Here is an 18,757-nt window from a genome sequence, read left to right as displayed (position 1 = left end):
TATATATATATATATATATATAGAGGGAGAAAGATATAAAATCATTTATATGGACCAGTCCTCTCCTGGTTCATTGTTGTCCTTCAAACGCCATAGTCTGAGTATACGAACCTTCAGTACACAATCGTTGTTCGAAACATCCAAACCGTTGAACATGGTAATGTTTGATGCTTCCATGTTGCTGTGTAACAAATAAAAAATTCAAGCAAAGATTCAAGATTCATTAATTAACTTTTAGATGAGTTAAAAAAAATATTTATCCGTATGAAAGAAAATGAAAAACGTTGACAATGATACAAATATGAATAGAAGAGTAAGTAAGTGAGAAGTGTGTGAATCTCTTTATTCTAGTTATAGTATATATAGATAAACAGTATTTGTTAGAAAGTTTGAATTGTTAAAAAAAAGGAAATGTCTAAATACAGTTAATTTAGGGAATACAATCAGGGATTTCAAAAAACGTAATTGATATTGATATAAACTTATTTTGCTACACATAAATATAGTAAAATTAAAGAATATATTAGGGATTTGTATAATAACCGATTAATAAATATAGTAAATTTGCATAATGTAATTAGGGATTTATTTTTAACAAAATCATAATAACTCATAAGTCATAAATGATATAAATTCAATTATATTATAATTAATGTTTACAAAATTAGACATTAAGTTGACTGCGAATTCAAATTGATATAAATTCAATTATATTATAATTAATGTTTACAAAATTAGATATTAAGTTGACTACGAATTCAAATTCCGATTTTGAAAAGTTGTTACGTATTATTAATGATATGAATCAATAAAAATCAAAATACTATAATTGTAATTTGTAATCAATTACACATTAAAAATTTAACAAATACCATAATTGAAAATTGGAATCAATGACACATTAAAAATTAAAAATTTAACATTTAACATATAATGTAATTGAAATCTGGAATGAATTATACATTAACTATTAACCATAGGAAACATAGGAATTATCAATTAAAAATATCAATTAACATTAACAATTAAGATTAAGAATTAAACATGCTATCCTAACAATATAAAATACTAACCTAGGATAATTAAACATACTATCCTAACAATATAAAATACTAACCAGAAAAAAATCGATTGACGGTAAAACAACCATCGAAGTGAAGATCTGATTAACAATCGACATGGATCTACTCATCGATTGACGAAAATCGTTTCCGGGATGTAATTGAGTATTCCGTTTATCGTCGATTGCCCTTATTTAGACGAACGACGGTGTCAATTGAATATGTCGGATCTAATCATCATTGTCCGATTGACATAAAATAATAGCTGATTGTATGGAGGATTTTGTTGATTAGGTATGGTTGAGTATGAAGGAAAGGGTGTAATGAAGATGAAAGAATTGAAACTTGGAAACCGGTATTATTATTGACTTAAATGAATACATTAACTATTTTAATTATTAGAAATATAATTTAATTTTGATTTATTTTAATGGTAAGAAAAATAGAGAAGTGCAAGATAATTTTGGAAGGAAATATAATCTTCCAATAAAAAAAAGGAATGTGGAGTCAAACTAATTTGTTTTAATAGTATACTAGGATTTGAACCTTAAAAATATTTTTCACTATATATTATATATTAGACCTAGATTACGTTCCATATTTTCTCATATATTTTCCATTTCGAGCACTATCTGGTTTATGCAATTATGCCATCCTATTAGAATATATAAAATATTGTATAGGATCTTTGCCATGCTAAAATGATAGGTATAATTTATGTTAACATATTTGTATATCTATTGTTGAGAAATGAGAATTAGGAAATGAAAATCACGGAACATATTTTCACCCTTATTAATATTTATGAAAATAATACATTAATTTATTAATTATTAATATATATCTAGGATAAACATAAGGGTTAAATTATTCTAAAATAGAGAATAAAAATGAAAAAGATGAGGATGATTTGTAGTCATACAAAAAAGTGAATAAAAAAACGAAAAAACAAAAACACAAAATTTTTCCACCGTCTTTTTCGTTCTCATAAAAAAAACACAATGATAAGTGAACAAGTCGCCGTGCATTTTTTGTTTATCATTGTGTTTGTTTATTTTCGTAATTGATTTTGTCTTTTTTCTTTTACATTGTGTCTTTTTTTCTTTATATGTGTTATATTACTCAACATTGTGCTATATTTTATTCGAAATGAAGTTATATTTTGCAATCTATTGTTTTTTTGTTTCTTTTCGTCAATTTTTTTAAACGGGAATGATATCGGAAACATTTTAGTTTTTTAATTTTTTTCGTTTTTTATTTATATTTAGGATTACGATTTTTTTTAATTCATTTTTAAGAATTTTTTTTATATTTAAACTTTACCCTAAACATAAAAAGAAAATGAAAATAACCAACTCTATATTCTATAACAACCTTCCGATCACCTCAAAACTTATCTATATTTTTCAAATCTTCAAGTAACAGATATTTTTGGGAAATGAATCAATTTAAATCGGGCAATCGGATCACAAGTCGGTTATAAGTTATTCATTCCATTCAATTCATTTTATTTATTATCCATCCTTACCTTCATAACCAAGAAATAATCCATCACAATCACCCCATCACAAACGTCGTAATAATAATAATAATATTATTATTATTATTATGGGTGGTGGAGTTGCGATGAGAGCCGCGGCAAAGGTGGCCGGAATAAACGTGTTTAACACGACCGTCCGCGGCGGTGAAAACCCGGTTGTGTCGGCGGCCAGGCGATCGGTGGCGTCGGTTGTATCATCGAATAATTCTGATGATTTGAAACTGAGTGTGAATGGTGGGAATACGAGTCCGGTGGTGGAGAAGGTGTGTGAGGATGAGTGGGAGTTTGCGAGTGTGGAGGAAGATGAGTTGTTTATGGAAGGCGGTGAGCCCATGCCTCGCCTTGTCTTCGGTGGTGTGCCCAGTGTTCAGGAAGCTAGACAGGCTACTTCTGATCTTAATTATGCTCTTGAGAAGTGAGCTGTGTTACTGTGTTTTTTTAATTTTTTTTATTGACTTTTGAGTGATTTGTTCATATGAGTGTTATGATTAAATTGATTTTGGTTCATGGGTTAATAAAAAGACTTGATTTTTATGATGATAGTTATTGATATATATTTTTTGAATTAGCTAAAGTGTTTTAACATGTTCATAATCTGAATGTTCTGTTTTATAAGTTAACTAATGTTTTTAAGTTGTTTCATGTTTAAAAAAAAAATATATGTATAGCATGTTTTATGTTCTGTTTTTTTTCCTGTTTTCATTTTGTTTAATTTAGATTTTGGGATTTTTAATGGCTCACAAATTGTTTTTATAATTTTTTTTTTGACTTTTGAGTGATTTGTTCATATGAGTGTGATGATTAAGTTGATTTTGGTTTATGGGTTAATAAAAAGATTTGATTTTTATGATTATAGTTATTGATATATGTGTATATTTTGAATATATTTGTGAGTTGGCTAAAGTGTTTTAACATGTTCATAATCCAAAATGTTCTGTTTTTATAAACTGTTTTATAAGTTAACTAATGTTTTTAACTTGTTTCATGTTTTATAAATTTTTTTATTGACTTTTGAGTGATTTGTTATATGAGTGTTATGATTAAGTTGATTTTGGTTCATGGGTTAGTAAAAAGACTTGATTTTTATGATAATAGTTATTGATATATATTTTTTGAGTTAGCTAAAGTGTTTAACATGTTCATAATCTGAATGTTCTGTTTTATAAGTTAACTAATGTTTTTAACTTGTTTCATGTGTATAATCATGTTTTTATGTTTTGTTTTCATTTTGTTTAATTTAGATTTTGGGATTTTTAATGGCCCACAAATTGTTTTTATATATTTTTTTATTGACCGAGTGATTTGTTCTTACGAGTGTTATGATTAAGTTGATTTTGGTTTATGGGTTAATTAAAAGACTTGATTATTATGATCATAGTTATTGATATATATTTTTTGAGTTTGCTAAAGTGTTTTAACATGTTCATAATCTGAATGTTCTGTTTTATAATCTGTTTTTTAAGTTAACTAATGTTTTTCACTTGTTTCATGTGTATAATCATGTTTTTATGTTCTGTTTTCATTTTGTTTAATTTAGATTTTGGGATTTTTAATGGCCCACAAATTGTTTTTATAATTTTTTTTTTTACTTTTAAGTGATTTGTTCATATGATGAGTGTTGAATATATGGTATTTGATTAAGTTGATTTTGGTTCTTGGGTTACAAATGTTCTGTTTTTTCTGTTTTTGGTTTGTTTAATTTAGATTTTGTGATTTTTAATGGCCCACAAATTGTTTTTATAAATTTTTTTAAAGTGATTTGTTCATATGATGAGTGTTGATACTATGGAATTTGATTAAGGTGATTTTGGTTATTGGTTTGATTAAAAAAAGTCTTGATTTTTATAATAATAGTACTTGATTCATGTGTGTATTTTGGATATATGTTAGTTAACTGAAGTCTTAGTATGATTATTAGATTTTTTAAATGGACCACAAATTGTTTATATGATTTTTTGTTGACTTTTAATGATTTGTTCATAGAGTGTTAGTTGCATGATTAAGTGGATTTTGGTTCATGGGTTAATAAAAAGACTTAATTTTTATGATAATAGTTATTGATATATATTTTTTGAGTTGGCTAAAGTGTTTAACATGTTTATAATCCGAATGTTCTGTTTTATAATCTGTTTTATAAGTTAACTAATGTTTTTAACTTGTTTCATGTGTATAATAACATGTTTTTATGATCATTTTTTTCTGTTTTCGGTTTGTTTAATTTAGTTTTTGGGTTTTTTAATGGCCGACAAATTGTTTTTATATATTTTTTTTGACTTTTAAGTGATTTGTTCATATGATGAGTGTTGAATATATGGTATTTGATTAAGTTGATTTCGGTTCTTGGGTTACAAAAAAGACTTGATTTTTATGATAATAGTTACTGATATGTGTATATTTTGAATATATATTTGTGAGTTAAGTGTTTAGCATGATCATAATCTGAATGTTCTGTTTTCGGTTTGTTTAATTTAGATTTTGTGATTTTTAATGGCCCACAAATTGTTTTTATAATTTTTTTTAAGTGATTTGTTCATATGATGAGTGTGTTGATTATATGGAATTTGATTAAGTTGATTTTGGTTATTGGTTTGATTAAAAAAAGTCTTGATTTTTATAATAATAGTTCTTGATTCATGTGTGAATTTTGGATATATGTTTGTTAACTGAAGTCTTAACATGATTATTAGATGCTGTGGTTTTTTTAATGGACCACAAATTGTTTATATGATTTTTTATTGACTTTTAATGATTTGTTCATACACTGTTAGTTGTATGGAATTTGATTAAGTTGATTTTGGTTCATGGGTTAATAAAAAGACTTGATTTTTATGATAATAGTTATTGATATATAGTTTGTGAGTTAGCTAAAGTGTCATGTTCATAATCTGAATGTTCTGTTTTATAAGTTAACTAATGTTTTTAACTTGTTTCATGTGTATTATCATGTTTTTATGTTCTGTTTTTTTTTTCCTGTTTTCATTTTGTTTAATTTAGAATTTGGGGTTTTTAATGGCCCACAAATTGTTTTTATAATTTTTTTATTGACTTTTGAGTGATTTGTTCATATGAGTGTTATGATTAAGTTGAATTTGGTTCATGGGTTAATAAAAAAACTTGATTTTTATGATCATAGATATTGATATATGTGTATATTTTTGAGTTAGCTAAAGTGTTTAACATGTTCATAATCCGAATGTTCTGTTTTATAATCTGTTTTATAAGTTATTTCATGTATAATAACATGTTTTTATGTTCTGTTTTTTCTGTTTTTGTTTTGTTTAATTTAGTTTTTTGGATTTTTAATTGCCCACAAATTGTTTTTATAATTTTTTTTGGCTTTTAAGTGGTTTGTTCATATGATGAGTTAATTGAATATATGGTATTTGATTAAGTTGATTTTGGTTCTTGGGTTACAAAAAAGACTTGATTTTTATGATAATAGTTATTGATATATATGTGTATATTTTGAATATATGTGAGTTAACTAAAGTGTTTAACATGATCATAATCTGAATGTTCTGTTTTATAAGTTAACTAATATTCTTTAACTTGTTTCATGTGTATAATAACATGTTTTTATGTTCTGTTTTTTCTGTTATTGGTTTGTTTAATTTAGATTTTGTGATTTTTAATGGCCCACAAATTGTTTTTATAATTTTTTTTGACTTTTAAGTGATTTGTTCATATGATGAGTGTTGATTATATGGAATTTGATTAAGGTGATTTTGGTTACTGGTTTGATTAAAAAAAAGTCTTGATTTTTATAATAATAGTTCTTGATTCATGTGTGTATTTTGGATATATGTTAGTTAACTGAAGTCTTAACATGATTATTAGATTTTGTGGGTTTTTAAATGGACCACAAATTGTTTATATGATTTTTTATTGACTTTTAATGATTTGTTCATACAGTGTTAGTTGCATGGAATTTGATTAAGTTGATTTTGGTTGTTGGGTTCTTAAAAAGACTTGATTTTTTTAACATTAGTTCTTGATTCATGTGTATATTTTGAAATTTTTTTGGTCAATTGTATGGAATATTTTGAATCTTGGTTGATTAACTTCTTGATTTTTATAATAATAGTTCTTGGTTTATATGCATATTTTGAAAAAAAATTCTATTAGTTATATGGAATGTGATTAAGCTAATCTTGAATCTTGGTTGATTAAAAGAAAGACTTCATTTTTGGAACAATAGTTATATCTTGGTTGATTTGTGTGTGAATTTTGAATAATGTTCTGTTAAATATATGGAATTTGATTATGTTGATCTTGAATCTTTGTTGATGAAAAACTTGTTTTTTTATAATAATAGTTCTTGATTCATGTGTATTGAAGGGGTATGCACCCGCCTTAACATCGAGCGGGGCGGGTCAACCCACAAGATATAGACAAGAGGCTTGAAATCAGGAAACATCTGCGCGTGGCGCATATCACATATGCGCAAGCGCAAGCGCAAGCGGGGCGGGTCAACCCACAAAGCCAAAACCTATGCGCAAGCGCATGAAACATCTGCGCGTGGCGCATATCACATATGCACACAAAACACACATTTAGTGTGAGAATAAAGAGAAGACATTGCGCATCCCCGGGATAGGCGCATAAAGGCCGCGCGTAAGCGACACACAACAAATGAGACAATAGTCTAATCCAAATCAGGATAAGGACAACCATGATTGTACTCATCAGGCAACCTTCCAGAATGTATCTTTTAAGAAATAAAGAATGTGCTGATGTTGACAGCTGCCAATGAAGGGTGGACAACTCAGCAAAGTCCATGTGCCACCACGTGATGGCACATGGGTCAGGTGAAATACCTTGGTCAGAGAATAATCAATGAAAAAGCACCAGGTGTCCTAATTACACGTGGCGCGAAGCAATAGGAGGAGGCCAAAAAGGCCCTAATTGGGTCTGAGCCCAATCATTGGAAACCCTAATACTATAAATACCACACCACTTCAACAGTGGAAAGCAGAAGAAAATATATTCTAAGTCCTTTACTCATTTTCACATCCTGATTATCCTCTCCTACAATATATGATTCTCACACCGGAGGGTTACCCCAAAGAGGACCCCTCTGTCCCTTTCTGAGGGGTAAGCTCACGGTGCTATTCGTTTTGTAGGTGGAAGAACTCGTATCTCGGAAAACCATCGGTGATATAGCACACTCGTACCCGAGGAACGTTGATCGTATACAAGTAAGTCGATACACGCTTCTTCATTGGCGCTATCACCTGTTACAACGGCAACAAAACCAGTATTTCATCAATTTTCTATCTGAAAATCTTCACCATGGTTTCCGGTGTTCGAAACAACGATCAAGTTCTGGAGGATAATGAGCTTGAGGATGTTAATGAGGGACATCAGGTTCTGAGGGCGCCGCGTGACACTGCGCGCACCACCAGTAACCATACCTTCAACACAACACCTCATACTCAAACTGAAACTCCCCCAGACGATCTCACGTTCCAAAATCTGACTGGTACAAAACAAAAAGGACCAATGGGCCCGGAAGTTGAAACCAATAACCCTAAAGAATGGCTCATAAACGAACAACGGTGTTTAATGGACAAATACAATGAGTTGGTAAAACACAAAAAGTTAGCCGATTTAACACAAAGGCTCGCATTTGATAAACAAACCATTCAGGGAACAACAAAAAAGACGCGCGCGCTGGAAGACGGTCATTCTGTTCACACCGAACAAGCTGATATTAGTGATGAGGAAGAGGTGCACAGCATGAAGAAGACGCGAGATACTCATGCAGGAGGATCACAGCTTCGCGCACACATGCACATAGCACCTGGAGCCAAAGCTGATATGGATTTATACACACCATACAACCCACAAGCGAAAGGGCAAGTGGACGTAACCACACCATATAGGCCAGCCATCTTGGTAAAACATTCAAAATTCGCTGAGCGCATTGCGAAGGCTTCCATTCAACACAAAACCAAGATGCCAAGTGGTTTAGGCAAGTACGATGGTACAACAGATCCAGATGATTTCTTACAAGGTTTTTATAACACTTGAAACTTAGAAAGCTGGACAATGCCAACATGGTGTCACATGTTTGCTCGCTGCCTCACGGGTGCAGCGCGTGTCTGGTTCGAAAGCTTGCCGACAGGACAAATCGATGGGTTCGAAGAGCTATTGGAAAAGTTCCAGGCTCACTATGTACAGCAGCGCAGACACACGCGCGACCCTGATGACATCATGCACTGCGTACGCAGGAATGATGAAACCATTGAAGACTACATAACTCGTTTCAATCAGGAATCTCTTGCAATTGGAGGCATCACTGAACGACTCTTGCGCGTGGCCTTTATACAAGGTGCACGCAGTGATCAACTCCGCAGAGCTCTCGTGAGCAGAGAAGGCATGCCAACCACTTAGGCTAAGCTTATGGAAGCATCGCGAGTCTTCGCGCGAAATGAAAAACAAATTGCTCAAGACAGAGCAAGAGATAAAGGGCATCAAACAGAAGCACCACGCAACAATGAAAAGAGGCGCAAACAAAACTCCGTATGGTCCAGGTTGCAACAAACCAATTATTCTCCTGCAGAAAAGCAAGCGCAACAAAGTTCACCCCAACCCCAAAAAGACATTCTTAATCGCGGAGAAGGTGACAAGAAGGAAGGCGACAGAGAGCCTAACAGACCTCTACCAAGAATATGGACTCCCATCACCAAAACGCCTTCGCAAGTGTTAAGCACAGAGAATGTCCAGTTTAAAAACCCCAGGCCATTACTCCATAAGGGACCACCGAACAGTGGCAAATATTGTGAGTTTCACAAATCCACAGGGCACAACACTGATGCATGCCATCATTTGAAGGATGCGATCGAAAAAGATGTGAAATCAGGCAAGTTGGCTCACCTGGTAAAAAATCCAAGACCAGAGAATGAACAACCAGACAGAGCCTCAGCCTATAAAAAATTCAAAAGAATCTGTGTAGCTGAAGGAAGAAGGCAAGGGCAAGGATCGAGGAAGAGAAGCGCGCAAATCCAAGGGGATTGGCGCGAGCAACAAGTAATCTTTCCAAGAATCAGAGGAGGCCCGTCTATCAGCAGCCCTCTAGTCATCACTGCACACATCGCTCATTATGAGGTGTCAAGAGTCCTGGTGGACACCGGTAGTGAGTCAGACATCATGTATGAGCAATGTTTCAGGAAGTTGGATCCAGCAGACCAAGCAAGGCTTGAATTCGTGAGTACACCAATCTCGGGTGTCTCAAACGAAATTATTCACCCCCTAGGTCAGATACAATTCGAACAAACTATGGGGGATGAGAAGCACAAGCGAGCTGAAATTGTCAACTTCCTGGTTTTGCCCACCACTTCATGCCATAGTATGATCTTGGGTAGAGGAACGATTGCCCAATTCAACGCCATACCGTCCCCAGCGCATGGCGCGTTGGGGTTCCCAACACCAACAGGAGTAACATTTGTGTACCGAGATCACTTATGCGCAGTAATAAGTATACCTCGAGAGGGGAGAATGAAACTTCCAGTGGCAAACAACGCGCCAGAGGAATGGATTCTCAACCCAAAATTCCCAGAACAAACAATCACAATCGGAGCTACGATATCAGATGACACAAGAGTGAGAATGAAAAGATTGCTCACAACGTATATGTCAGTCTTCGCGTGGCAACATTCTGATATGACTGGGGTTCCGCGAGACCTGGCGCAGCACTCTCTCAACACATTCAAGTCCGTGGAGCCAATTGCTCAAAAGAAAAGAGTCATGGGAGACGAGAAGACAAAGGCCATGAATGAGCAAGTAGAAGATCTACTGCGCGCGAATATCATTCGCCCAATACGATATCAAACATGGGTAGCCAATCCTGTGATGGTAAAGAAGAGCAATGGGTCATGGAGAATGTGCATTGATTTCAAGGACCTCAACAAGGCGTGTCCAAAAGATTGTTATCCCCTCCCAAACATTGACATGAAGGTGGACTCTGTGGTGCCATTTAAGCTCAAATGTTTCCTGGATGCCTATAAGGGCTATCACCAAATTCAAATGGCACCACAGGATGAAGACAAGACTGCTTTCAGAACTGACAAGGGTGTTTTCTGTTACACAAAAATGCCCTTTGGTTTGAAGAATGCAGGAGCCACTTACCAAAGACTCATGGATGCAATTTTCAACGAGCAGATTGGAAAAAACTTAGAAGTCTACGTGGATGATTTGGTGATTAAAAGCAGGGAGGAAAAACAAATGCTCAAAGACATCGAAGAAACCTCTTGGCGCCTAAAGGAAGTAAACATGAAGCTCAACCCGAGCAAATGAACATTCGGCGTGGAAGAAGGGAAATTTCTCGGCGTAATGGTCACCAAGGATGGTTTCAAGGTGAACCCAGAGAAGGTGGAGGCTATCCTCGGCATGCCCTCACCATCCACCATGAAGGAAGTTCAAAAGTTGAATGGTAGATTGGTATCAATTAACAGGTTCCTAGCAAACCATGCAAGCAAATCTACCCCATTCATTAACACATTGTGAAATTGCTTAAAGAAAAGCCAATTCAAGTGGACGCCTGAGGCCGAGCAAGCTTTCAGTGAGATAAAAGAATGTCTGATAAATCTGCCTGCGCTCACAGCTCCACTACCTGGTGAAACTTTAACGTTGTACCTGTCAGCAGGAGAGCGCGCCATTGGCGCAGTATTATTGGTGGATCGCAAGGGAATCCAAACACCAATTTATTATGTAAGTCGGGTGCTGACAGATCCTGAGACGCGCTACACCATCATAGAGAAGTTAGTTTTATCACTAACGCATGCGTCGCGCAAGCTTCACAGATATTTCAATGGTCATCCTATTGAAGTCCTGACTGATTACAACATCCAGCAAGTCTTGCGACGTCCCGCGCTCTCAGGAAGGCTGACAAAATGGGCGCTGGAATTAGGGGAGCACACGATCACCTATAAGCCTCGTCCAGCAATCAAGGGACAAGTCTTAGCCGATTTCATCGCAGAAATCCCTGAAGGAAAAGTCGAAGAGGCTCAGCGCGAAGTAGACCCTCCGCAAGCCAATAATGAAGAAAACGTTTGGAGATTATTCACTGATGGAGCTTCAAACAACGAAGGGTCCGGCGCAGGCCTCAAACTGGTGGATCCAGAAAATCATGAGTATACTTACGCAATCAGGTTGGATTTCAAGAGCACCAACAATGAAGCTGAGTATGAAGCCCTGCTGGCTGGTTTGCGCATCGCGCACAAGTTCGGAGTTAAAAAGATAGAGGCTCATGTAGATTCATACCTGGTAGCAGCACAAGTCAATGGCCTTTATGATGCCAAGGAGAACACCATGCCTCTGTATCTAGAGAAGGCGAAGAAACTCACCGAACAATTTGACTTTTTCAGAATCATACACATTCCGCGCAGTGAAAATAAGTCTGCCGACGCGCTAAGCAAGATGGCATCAACCAGCTTCGATCATTTTGGCAAAGATGTCAGGGTGGAAGTAATGAGCAGCCCGTCAGGGGGAGCGAAGTCTGTTCTTGTAATTCATACAACACCTTCATCATGGATAACTCCAATAATGGAATTCTTGAAGGAGGGAAAGGTACCAGACGATCGCGCACAGGCGAGGAAGATAAGACACAAGTCGCAGAACTACGAAATGATCGATGGTACGTTATATCGACGCTCTTATATTGGACCACTCATGAAATGCCTAGACGCTGAGGAAGCAAGCTACGTGATCAGAGAGATACACGAAGGAATCTGTGGAATACATGCTGGCCCGCGCATGGTGATCACCAAGGCAATGAACGCAGGTTACTATTGGCCAGGCATGTACTTGGACGCGTTAAAAGAGATCCAAAAATGCAAAGCGTGTCAGATCTATGCGCCAAATACCATGCGGCCAAAGAACAAATTGATTCCGGTGACCTCTGCATGGCCTTTCCACAAGTGGGCAATCGATATTGTGGGTCCCTTACCACAAGCGCCAGGGCGAGTAAAGTTTTTGGTAGTGGCAGTAGACTATTTCACAAAATGGGTTGAAGCCAAGCCACTGGCAAAAATCACAGCCGAGGCAATGAAGCAATTTATTTGGAGCCACATCGTATGCCGTTTTGGCCTGCCCATGGAAATCGTGAGCGACAACGGCAAACAATTCACTGACAGGAAGATATCCAGTTGGTTCAAGGAATTGCACATCAATCAGGTCTTCACTTCAGTATACCATCCTCAAGGGAATGGCCAAGTGGAACGCGCGAACCAAAGCTTGCTGAATGGGCTGAAGAAAAGGTTGGAGGGAGAGTCCCATGCATGGGTCGAGGAGTTACCTAATGTCCTGTGGGCGCACATGACATTAAGCAAAACCAGCAATGGCGAGTCCCCGTTCAGCCTAACCTATGGAACAGAGGCTATGATTCCAGCAGAGATTGGATTCCCATCCTATAGAGTGCTCATGATGAGTAAGACGGATAACGAGCAAGAAAGGAGGTTGGATCTCAATTTACTTGAGGGACGCAGAGAGGCGGCTATCATCAGTGAAGCCAAATATAAGAAAAAGCTAGAAAAATACTACAATCAGCGCGTGAAAGAATGCCACTTCAAGAAGAATGATTTTGTCCTTCGGAACAATGAAGCTAGTCGCGCAATACCCCCGGGAAAGATGTCTCCCAACTGGGAGGGACCTTATCAAGTCTCGGAAGAATTGGGAAAAGGCGCATACGCTTTAAAAGATTTAAATGGAAAGAAGATCCCGCGCACATGGAACGCAGCACAACTTAGAAAATGTTTCATGTAAAAGTTGTCAAGTTTGTAATCAAGGCTTTTTAAGCCATTATGAATAATGATACGCTCTATATGCGTTTTATTACCTTTTGCATACATGTTTCACACTTCCCTTTATTAATTTTGAGCAATATGACAACATTGTATTGACATCAAACTAAAAATAAAATGAAGTAAAACATACATGCGCGAGCTTCAAGCTCAGACGCGTTAACGAGTTTTAACTCTAAAACGTCAGGGCCTTAGCCCAATAATATGAGCTTTAGCTCAAATTACTCATAGCATCCATCCTACGTATTGCGCAGCTGGACCATAAAAATACCTAAGCACAACTAAGGCAAAGCACATGCCAAAGCATAGTTGTTAAGGTCTTAGGTCGGGGCCGCGCATGGGATTATAATGGATATAGGCAGAGTAACACATACTGACACGTAAAGGCTAAAAAACTCATTCATAATTCCCTATAATAAATGCACGATAACGTCGCGCAAAAGAGGAATAATGAAATGCCAAGGCACGTGTCAGCATATTCAGAATATCGCAAAATAACTTGAAATATGACAACTGTTAAGGATTAAGTAAAAATAATTTCCTTACAACCTTGTTCAAGTTTCAATGTGTAAGCATACCTTATATTCAACAAGCACACACATGCAATATAAAGAGATGAATTGGGAATGCGCAAGATGCGAATAAGGGAAAAAACAAAATTTCATTCCGAAACATAGAAGTTTACAAATTTACAAATGATGAGGTAAAAACTACAAACACAAAAAAAAAAAAAAAAAAAAAAAACAAGAAGGGCTTTTCAAGTCTCTATGTTAATATCAGCCTCTTCATCTTCCTCATCATTATTTCCTCCCTCAGCATCTGGCGCAGCCCGCTCCTCGTCATCTCCAAACTTACCATAATCAAGCTGTTCGTCTTGAATATAGTCGTCTTCTGTCATGATAGCGTCAGGAGTAGGTCCTTTGGCCACGCCAGAGCCGCTGGCAGAGGTAGCGTTGCCCGCGCCATCATCATTGCCACCAGTCCCTTCACATTCATCAAGTAATTTCTTTAAAGCGCCAAGATCGGGCTGGTCAGCAAGCGCGGCTATCTGCAAGTCACAAGGAACAGTATAAGTACAAAAGATTATGAAAATAAGTCAAGTAAACTCATTAAGGTTAAAATACCTGCTCAAGGATGGGAATTGGAGTATTCAAGTACTTCTCCCCCACCTCAGCCATGTCAGCACAGACAGTGTCGAGCTGATAAGGGTAGTCGGATGGATTCTTCTTTAGCATGCCATATTCATAACCATCCTTAAACCCCTCAGCCCGACCCACCAAGCGCGACGCCGCATTACAGTCCATCACAAGGGTCTGAAACTCGTCTGAGTATTTCATGGCATAAGCGCAACGAGTCACACCCTGTGAAATCAGCCATTGACGGTCCTGCGCGAGGGAAGAAACAGACGTCTCAAGAGCAGGGATTTGAGAGTTTAACAGCTTAACAGTTTCCTTGGCTTGTTTTAGCTCTTCTTTGTCAGACGCTGCTGCCGCCAAGGCTTCATTCTTTTCCGCTCGCTCAGCATCGAGCTCTTTCTTCAGGTGCGCAACCTCACTCTCCAATAAAGATTTTTCAGTATTAACCTGCGCAATAGTTTGGTCATGCGCCTCCACTGCCAACTCCAGGTCACGCGCTCGACGCGCGTACTTGGCTGCATCTGCCTCTGCCACTTGCAGTTTCTTCCGCGCAGCTTGCAGCTCAAGCCCGCGCTTCACAAAAGCAGCGTTGGAACTTGCCCGGTTCTCGCTAAGTTCTGCTTGGAGTTTCTCAGCTTTCTCTCGGGCATCAGAAAGATTCCAAGCAGAAATCTTAGCCTCTTGCTTGGCCTCCGCAAGGGCATCACGTACCTTTATATAATCATTGCGAAGCTCTTGGGAGGCAGCAAAAAACGCAGACCCAGCAAAAAGGTGGTCATTAAGCAAATCCACGCGAGCGCGGTCCTCTTGAAACCTCCTTTCAGCTGGAGTAATAGAGTGAGCCCAAAAGTCTTCACATACGCCCAAGGATTGGAATGAGCTCTCTTCAGTTAACTGAAGTCTTTTAACATATCTGAGTGTTATGTTTTATAAGTTAACTAATGTTCTATAACTTGATTCATGTGGTATAATATCATGTTTTTTTGTTCTGTTTTTTGTTCAGAACTTATCTGCATCCAAGTGCCACGTCAGAATCGGAATATGTGACTAAACCTTGTCTTGTTAGTGAAACATTGGTGGCTCCATTGCCATCAAAGAATGCAATTCAAGCTTTTAGGCTTCTTAACGAAAACCCTAAAGCTCAGGTATGCTTGCTTAATAACTAAAGGTTCGAACCTAAGTGGAATAACCGTACCTAAACTGAAAAAACCGAAATCTTTTGGATAACTAATCTTCGGATTTTGTTTTTAGTTTTTAGAAAACCGAGATTAAAAAAAAACAATTTTTTGTTTGGTTTTAGTTTTGCTATTAACCAAACACAAAAACAAGAAATTGAATTTTAGACCATGTGTAGTCGTAAAGCTCCACATCCAGGGGTTATGCGCCACGTGGCGCCCAGTCAGAGTTATGGTTTTGTACAAAAACAGGCTGTAGTCATAACTCTTCACATTCAGGGGTTATGCGCCACGTGGCGCCCAGTCATTATAATTTTATTTGTTTTTTTTAAATAATAATTCATTTAAATAAATTAACATAAAATTAAAAATTACATTAAACTTCCAAATAAATTAACACAATAAAACTAAAACTCATTTATATTTTTCTAAAATTTTCGCTCGTCGAGTGGCTTTTAAAGATTGGACTATCGGGTCGTCTTCGGATAGCTCGTTTGATAAAATCTCGATGTCTTTGTCCATCTCATTCATTCGAAGTAGGTCGACGGCGTCCAAATTTACTTGAAGTCGTTGGGTTCCAACTTGGTGTAAATCTTGGAGTCGAGAGTTCATTAATTGGAATTGGCTTTCCAATTCGGGATTCGAACCCGTTGCCAACGACGAGCCGGCCCCTTTCCCCTTCCCTTTGCCTTTGGTTCTTCTACCCCCCGGCCGAGGCATGTCGGTAGTATTCACGGGGTCATTATCGCTTAAGTTGAAGTTTCGAGCGTCGGAACGGGGCGTGTCTGGATCAACCGAAGATGATGTTTTAGACTTTTACGCGGACCACCTTCGCCTTCGGCTTCGGCTTCGGCATCCATCACCAAGCCCCATTTTGGGTGAAACCTCAAGAGGTCTTTCCAAATGCCAAAGTAGTTGAAGGTCCCGCCGACCTTATGTTGAAACTCAACCAACGCGTTATCCATGACTTCCGCGTCCGAGACACCGCTACTCCTAGTTCGATTCATCCGAGAGAAAACCGTATGGAAAGCCATGCATTTGGTGTTTATGTCGCCCCATTTCGACAGTAACGAATCTTTTTCTCGACGCGAGTTCCCGCCAAGGTTGTGAAACCTCTCTATAATTTTGTGCCAAAATACCCCCGTTTTTTGATAGTTCGCTAAAAAAATAAAAACATTACAAGTTTAATGTTTGTTATAAGAAATTTAAAAAAATATATATATACATTTTAAAAACCTACCGCATTTGGCATCTTCCGATATTTGGCACCAAGCACGAGCACATAGTACGCACTTGTCGATACTCCACGATATCACCGTCTTTTTAACCCGAGGTTCGCCGGCGGGCTTCTTTGCGTGTTTTTTCGAACGTCCGCGTTGGCTCGAACTGCCCTCGAGTTGTGTCTCCGGCACGAACTCGACCTCGGGTTGGGTCTCCGGGGCGGGTTGGGAACCCGAACCCGCAAAAATGTTTGTCGATGGGTTTTGGAAACCGGGCACCGCATTTGGCATAGAGTTTTGTAGAAGTGCAAAGTACGCGGCCATTTGCGTGTCATACATTTGCGGGACGGGTACGGTTGGCGTCGGCGCGGTAGATTGGTTCGGTTGTGGATTTTGGTTGGCTTGACGGGCATATTGACCGAAACCGAGAATATTTTGGTTGTTGTTTGGAAACATGATGGTAGAAATATTAGTGTAAAAGATATAAATATTTGTGTAAATTGGTAGATTGGAAGGAATGTGTTAAAAAATATGAGTTTGGTTTGTTTATATAGTATAAATATAATTAACTTTTTTTTTAAAATCCAACGGCTCCATTAACCCCAACGGTAACATTTTTTGATTCGCGTGCCATTCTCGCGTTTTAGATACAACGCGCCCAAAATTCACTTCAACATAACGCAGGGGTGGGGGGGGGGGGGGCGGTGTTCCCCCCGCGTTTTGGAGCCATAACTCGGCCATAACGCGGCCAGTACACATGGTCTTAGTAGTTTATAAGATTTTAATAAATGGTGTAGCTCAAACATTTTAGTTCCAGTCGTGTAAATATTTGATTAATTTTTAATTAACAAAAAAATTAAGGCACAAAGCTTTTAGGGCTAAATACATTATTATGGGCCTTTTTATTTACGCATAAAATTTTCAAGCCTAGATGACGAAACCGAAAAAATGAAAACAGAATCATTATAAGAACTGAAAACTGAAAAAACGAAAGCGAATTGTTTTTAAAAACCCGGAAACTGAATTTTCAGTTTTTGGTTCACTTTGAGCTCAAAATCGACCTAAACCGATCCATGCAAGAAAATACACATTTTGCTACGAATAAAAAATCAACCCGCTTTTTGTTGTTTTTTCTACTTAACATCTAATGTTTTGGTTTTACAAGACTGTTGTTGCATCGATTGCTTCTGATCCAAACGTGTGGAATGCCGTTCTTCAAAACGCGGACCTCGTTAACTTTCTGCAGACCCACAAAAATGGTTAGCCACTGTCCAAGCTTTTAACCTTTTATTTGTTACGTTTCATCAAAACGAGCGATTACAGTAATCATGTGGTTGCAGATGTTGCATTCGCAGAAATGGATTCAGATGAATCTGATGCGACGGATGATGAGAAGACAGAAGCAACGGGTGAATCTAAAGCTGAATCTGGAAAAGGGTTTATGGAGTATGTGGAGGAGATTATGCAGAAGATAAGTGTTACGGTTGTTGATATGATGAACAGTTTGGCTGACACGTTTCAGTCGTTTTTTGGGGGGTCACCGAAAGACGGGGTTTCTGTGAATCCGGATGGGACGGCTGGGATAAACATGGAACAAACCGTGATCGGGGCCAGCCTTATGGGCCTTGCGATCATGGTTATCAGTGTGGTGGTTCTTAAACGCTCTTAATTTGTCGATTATGCTAATGGAGCGAATAAACGTATGACTGTTTGTGTTCAATTTGGTTGAATCTTGTAATGACAGTTGAATAACTTTTGGTTTTATGTTGGTATGTTTTATGTTTGTTTCTTTTCCAGTTTTTCTGTTTGCTATCATTTTAACA

The 18,757-nt window shown here is 37.2% G+C and overlaps 1 protein-coding gene across 1 annotated transcript; it reads left to right on the top strand.

Annotated features, from left to right (window-relative positions):
- The first annotated feature begins 2,538 nt into the window (after positions 1–2,538).
- On the top strand, positions 2,539–18,724 carry LOC143529445 (uncharacterized). The gene is made up of 4 exons (XM_077025235.1): positions 2,539–3,016; positions 15,543–15,684; positions 18,100–18,193; positions 18,275–18,724. Exons 1-4 carry the CDS (start codon positions 2,670–2,672, stop codon positions 18,601–18,603), a joined length of 912 nt encoding a protein of 303 aa, XP_076881350.1. The 5' UTR covers positions 2,539–2,669; the 3' UTR covers positions 18,604–18,724.
- Positions 18,725–18,757: the final 33 nt, after the last annotated feature.

Source organism: Bidens hawaiensis, unplaced genomic scaffold, assembly GCF_021521415.1.
Source record: "Bidens hawaiensis isolate Kalapana, Puna unplaced genomic scaffold, B.hawaiensis_p1.1 tig00008542_1, whole genome shotgun sequence".
In the NCBI taxonomy this organism is placed as follows: Eukaryota; Viridiplantae; Streptophyta; class Magnoliopsida; order Asterales; family Asteraceae; genus Bidens; species Bidens hawaiensis.
Note: the sequence above shows the minus strand (reverse complement) of the source record. Positions and strands in the feature narration are given on the sequence as shown.